At 42.5% G+C, this 6,000-nt stretch overlaps 1 protein-coding gene across 7 annotated transcripts in view; it reads right to left on the reverse strand.

Moving 5' to 3' along the window:
- The window catches only part of YTHDC1 (YTH N6-methyladenosine RNA binding protein C1), a 67,212-nt gene extending 62,175 nt beyond the window's left edge, over nt 1-5,037 (reverse strand). For 2 of the 7 annotated variants that reach the window (XM_088531605.1, XM_088531603.1), the window contains exons 1-4: nt 4,907-5,037; nt 3,316-3,405; nt 987-1,088; nt 9-337 (exon numbers count right to left, since the gene is read on the reverse strand). In XM_088531605.1, the coding sequence (XP_088387731.1) occupies nt 9-337; nt 987-1,088; nt 3,316-3,405; nt 4,907-4,934 (549 nt within the window). In that variant the 5' untranslated portion in view covers nt 4,935-5,037. The remainder of the gene's footprint in view (nt 1-8; nt 338-986; nt 1,089-3,315; nt 3,406-4,906) is intronic. The other 5 variants (XM_088531608.1, XM_088531607.1, XM_088531604.1 and 2 more) reach the window with 4 other exon arrangements.
- Nucleotides 5,038-6,000: the final 963 nt, after the last annotated feature.

Raw genomic sequence — 6,000 nt, forward strand, 5'->3', positions numbered from 1 at the left:
TTTACTACCTCTGAACCATCTGGTGTGGAAGACTTTGCCCTTCTCTCAAGATCCCTCTTCCTCATGCACGTTTTTTCTGGTTGTCCTTTATAGGGATCCCTGGCACTGCTTGACATGCGCATCTTTCGCTCGCCATCTGGACGCTTGTTTCTATCCAATCTCTGATATTCATCATTCTTGTACTCTGACACAGGTTTTCCTTTCGTACTCACTATTCTCTTGTTACTGCTAACTGATGAACTAGGTGGCTTTGGCACTATTTGCCTTGAAGAATGTATAGAAGGTTTTTGTCTTTTGCTTTCAGCATTTTCCATTCTGTCACTTTTTCTTTTTGATCCTTAAAAAAAGAGATAAAAAAAATACCAAGTTCAATGTTATTTTGTATATCAAACTGGAATCTGCAGAAATGCCAACTTTCTCTACATTTGGATAGTTCCCCCAGAGTCAAATGCAGCATCTTCCAGTTCTAAGCTTCACTTTAGTGTGCTTTTTTTGCGCTGACAGCCAAAATTGCTCCTTATGAACAGCTGACATTCTGAAGTGAATGTGATTTTAAAATAGCAACCAATTTTTTAGGCTCTGATAGTCTTTAATACTTTCCAGATTTAATATATGCAAATATTAATTCCAAAGCTTAAGAGATTAGCCTAAAGCAAAATTACTAACTGAGCTAGAACCAAACTTTGAAACCCTCTTGCTCCCTGTTTTACTTCACTGAATCAAGAAGTACACCGATTTTTTTTTAACTGCAAGTATATTCACAAAAACCAAACTCAGCAACTCTTTCTGGGACAAAAGTAAAGCAAATTAATTTTTTGTGCAGAAAGTCACGTGAAAAAGGTGATGCTCAGGAAAAACATTTTCTCAACTCTTTTCCTTTGTGATTCAGGCTCTAAGAGCTGTTACTTCTAGGACTTTAATCTTGTTAATAGAGACATTTTTACTACCTGCTTTCCTGTAGGACCTTCACTACCAAAGTCACCTACCCTTTTTCTCACTTTTATCTTGCTCACTATCAGGGTTATACAACTCATCATCTTGGTCAGGAGCATCAGTCAAAATGTCATCCAGCACGTTCAGTTCACCATCTGAAAACAGAATACTTAAGTTAAAAAACAAAAACACTATAGTCTGAAAATGCAAACAACAGTAAAATTAGTATTTACAAACTGCAAAATTTCCTTTATCAATCTGTCATATTACAAAAATTAGTATCTTCCTGCTTCCACCGTCAGAAGGATGAAAGCCAATAGAACTGGTAAAATGTTACAGGATACCCTTAGGCCTCTACAAAATGTTCGAGCTCTGCATGTCCCTTTTTTTTTTTTTTTTTTTTTTTTTTTTTAGAAAAGTTGACCTACAAATGAATGGCTTAAAAAAAGCCTCTAAAAATTAGAGAAAAAGAAAAATGGGAGATAGCTTGAATGCTATAAATAGAGAAGAGGGACCTCTGTCTTCAAAATCCTGATAAAAAAAAACTTGTGCTTCAAATTCTTTCCCCTCCTCCCCTCACTATTTTTGTGGTATTAAAAGAGGGGATTTTGTGGTTCACCTACAAGGAGAGAAAACCCAATAGGGCAAAGCAAGGTAACAGCAAAATCATAAGCCATGGCGCTCCACTTAAGAGGTGGAAAGTGGCACCTATTTACTGCATACTTAATTCCAAACTGCTCTGAAGAAACTTATGCCTGACCAATAAGCATTAAAAGTTTAAAGACATTAATGCTCAGAGAAGATAAATAATTTTTAAACTTGTCCCTGTTTCCAATTGTGCTTTGCTTCAATTGAAACCCATGGGAATATGTAGCAATTTTGGTAGATGAGGATTTCACCAGACAAAAGACTCTATACATATTCCAGGCACTTTCAGAATGAGAGTGGGCATAACACGCCTAGTATTCTCCTAAACTCTGGAATTCTTAAATGTGTTTTACTATCAGCTATTTTAATTTCTGCATTTACTCCTTTCAAGCAGAGGGAACCCTAAGGATAGATGACATCCGTAAAAGATGCACTGTGCAACATTTTGAAGCAGCATGTAAGGACTTATGTGCTGAATGAAATCAGGGGTCAGGTGGTAAGCTTGGAAAGAAGAAAAAAAAAAAAAAAAAGGTTTGCCAATCTATCTCAAAATCCTGAACAGAAATTTTATACTGTGCTATTAAAAAAAGACAGAATCCACTCATTTTAGGAAAAAAAGAGTTTATAATATAATTTTGTTTTTGCAATACAGGCTTGAATAAGAGTCCAAGAGCGGGCTGGCTTCCCTGCTGGCATTTCTCCACATCCTCTGTAGCAACCGCACAGTTGCTGCACCTAACGCAAAGGAAGCGATGCAGAGAGGTGGACTGAGCCTTTCGCTGGCAGCCTGCCATCATAGGACATATTTATATGACATGAAGCTGCATCATCATTCCCTCGGGAGCAGATATTTACATTTGCTAATATCCCCAGCAAATATCTGTATTGTTATTGGTGAGAGATGTGACAAACGGATTTCTGGTGTGCAAGTGTCAAGTATCTGCTGCAACCCCATGGCTTGAATTGAGCTTCCCCATAGAAGACCAGGCAAATTCACATAAAATACTTTGTTAGCAGAGACCATGAAAAACAGGTGTACTAGAATCAGATTATTCAATGTATTACCCAGATCAGACCACAAACATTGAACCTCAGGCATGTTCCATTCCTGGTGAGGCAACAGCTTACTTGAGCAAGCTACATTTACTTCAGCTACTGCAGTGGCATTCAGAGGTGCTAGAAGATTGAGCTAATCCAGAAATAAATGAGAAGTAATGGAAATGTAGCAGAGGAACCTAGTTTGACACAGGCTCTCTGAAGAATCTCTTTATGAATAGTTGGGTCTGATTTATAACTGGAACTTTAAACAAGTATTCAAGAGATTCAAAGGCAGAAAGGATCCCCCCACCCGCCCTGCAAAAATGTACACATATGATCCGTAAGAAATTGCCAGACAGCCTTCTGACATTAAAAAAAAAAAAAAAAACAGTCTGACCACACAGTCCACTTCTCAACTAACTTCTGTGAGGAACTGCACCAACTGAACTGCCGCTGTTGGTGCTCAACCTGATTAACAAGATAAATTGGCTCAGAGAGGGCATAAGCATCGAGAAAAGCACTAAAAAGAAGCAAGGGGTAGATGGATTTCTCACAGTTCATGACTACTACAGGGGAAAGGTCCAGATAAGCATCTCTTCCACTTCACTGCAGACATTCCCAACTGTGCCCTTCTGCAACACATCTTGTGTTGACTGCAGGGTGTGTTGGACTCTTCCATGAACAATTTTAACTCACCTGAAACAGCAAAAAAGTAACCCAGGGAAGGTTTTTTTCTCTGCTGGCCATGAGAGTTAAATCTGCTCAAGGAAGGGTCCAAACATGCATCTGAGTTGGCAAAAGAGAGGGTATAAGATCAGGAAATTTAAAGCAGAAATAACAAGCAAGATTTATTTCCAGTTTTCCAAAGTAGTGAAATAGCATTCCTCTTCTGGAAAGAGCAAAGAAACAACATCACATTTACAGTAGACAAATTCAGGTACATATGAAAGTGCATTAACAGCTGTTAATGAGTAATCATCAGACCCCCTATGGGGTAGAAAATGAAAAGCAAATTAAAACATTAAAGAGTTTCTCAGTTGCTACCCTTGTCTTGGTCATTATCACCGATAAAAATAAAAGAAAAATAAAAGAAAACAAAACAAAGTAGCCTGAATAAATCGTAATATGAAAGCCAATTTACAGAAAATAATATTTCAATTTCACTGCTCTTCTCCAATGAAAGCCCAAGCCTATGTGAATATAACTTAGACATAACACAGCATTATTATCATAAGAAATGTGGGTTAAGAATCAGAAATTTTATTTATTAAGGGTAACACAATAAACTGGGACTTTGTAGCATAATTTAATAGACGTTATCTTAATTTCACAATGAATATTAGATGTAGCAATTTTTCAGCACTCTGAACACAAGACATTTCATGGTATCAATCCTACAAAATGTGCTCCATGAAATGAACCCTATGAAAATCTTTTTCAGTTTAAGCACACCATCAGAGTGATCAATGTTACCCTCATTCTGTATTACATTGCTATTATTAACTAGTTATAACTAATGGCCCAACTGAGATCTTCCATAAAACTACATTTTAAGAGATTAAAATTTTGATTTAGAGAAGACCAATATATGGAAGCAATTTTCTCTCAAAAAACCCACGCATCATGTCGGCTTCTGCGCACTGCAATGATTAGGAGCGATCTGAATATGTGTTACCCTAGAAATGTTTAATCCTCTTATTTCAAGCATATTTACCCACAGTGCCCAATGAGCATGACTTGGTCTGGACAAAACAGTAAAAAGGAGCAGAAAAATACCACAAAACGCTGCATTGCAAGCTTCCGATTGCAAAATTATAGGCCACATTCCTTCAGAGGAAATCCTATATTAAAAGGAAAATCGGATGGCCAGCCACCCAAAAAGATAATGAAGAGAAGCCGATGCTTTCTGTTAAGAGATATCCGGTAGGAAACGACCACCAAAGCTGGAAAATCTCCCTATCCGGGCGCTAATCCGCAGTCCCCGCCGCTGGAGTCACCTTGCCCTCAGCACGCTGCCGCCCCCACGCTTCGGCCTGTCCCTAGGCGGACGGAACGGGGCGGATTTCCCCACAGGCAGCACCCCACGGGGCGCCCCGGGACCCCAGCAACATGCAGCCCGCGGCGGGCGCCTCCCACCCCCGCTGCGCTCTCCTCACGGAAAGTCCCCCCTCTCAGGGCGAAGGCCCCGCAGGCCGCAGGGACGGGGCAGGGGGCCTGGGCGAGGGGCTGCCTCCCGCAACGGGAGCCGGCTGCCCTCCGCCGGGCCCCCGGCCCCGCCGCCGGGTACCTTTCTCCTCCCGGCTGTCGGCCGCCATGCCGCCGCCGCGACGCGCCGAGCGCCTAAGATGGAGGCCGGCTCTTCCTGCGCGGAACGGGTTCCCCCTTCCCACAAGGCACCGCTTTGTTTACGCTCCGCGCGTCACAGCGCGAAGGCCCACGGGGCCTGCGGGGGCGGAGCGCGCGGAACGCTCGCCCGACGGCGCGTGCGCACGAGGAGCGGGGAGGAGCGGAGGCTTGCGCGCATGCGCGCCCCCTGAGGCGGGAAAAGCTGGCAGCGGCGCTTGAGGTGTCCGCCATTTTGTTGAGGGGGTCGCTGTGAGGGCGGCGGGCGGCCCGCCGAGCGGTCTCGTCTGTCTGGAAGGGAGCAGGGCAGGGTTCCTCCTGTGCTTGCAGTGGCTGTTCTGCAGGTTTCTCGATACTGCCTCCGTGGCTGTTTCCCACTGTGTCTGTAGTGATTTTGTTTCTGGGTGATTTTTTTCCTCCCCTCAAGCAGAGTTGTTTTTTCTCGCTCTAAGCAAGTTGCTGCTGTGCCATCTTAGTAAACTCTGGGGGAGTTTGTGAAGAGGTCTGCAGCCTGAGTGTCCTGCAGTAGGTTGTTAGGCCTGTGTGCAATTTAAAATGATCCAATAGGAGCTTCCTTTGCGCACTGTGATGTTTAAAATTCTGTTAAGTAGAATGTTACAGGTGTTCCACCTACTGTTTTTGATCTAGAGAAGATGCATAGCAGGGGACCTGATGCTGTTGACTAAATGATAAATTAGTGTTTAAGAGCTGCAGGTGTATGGTAGTCTGGTGGATGCTGAGTCAGTCCCTCAACTTGCTCCCTTCCAAACAAAGTGAATCTAGTAACCTGTCGCTCAGACTGCTTGACTGCTCTGTAGAGTGGACACGTTGGTGAAAATGTTGGCAGAGAACAATTAGAGCTCAAAAATAAGATAAAAACATCTGGAGAAACAAAATACTTCTGCAAAAAGGTCTTAGAACGGGATGAATTGAAGTCTCAGTCATGATGAAGTGCTTACTGACAGAGATAGCAATGCACACGTTCTTTGCTTTTATAGCGGTTGTTAGATGTGAATCAAGGGTAATATTACACATTTG

The sequence above is a fragment of the Tinamus guttatus genome, unplaced genomic scaffold (genome assembly GCF_059628265.1).
Source record: "Tinamus guttatus ecotype Peru unplaced genomic scaffold, ASM5962826v1 Tinamus_guttatus_pri_ptg000423l, whole genome shotgun sequence".
Lineage (NCBI taxonomy): Eukaryota > Metazoa > Chordata > Aves > Tinamiformes > Tinamidae > Tinamus > Tinamus guttatus.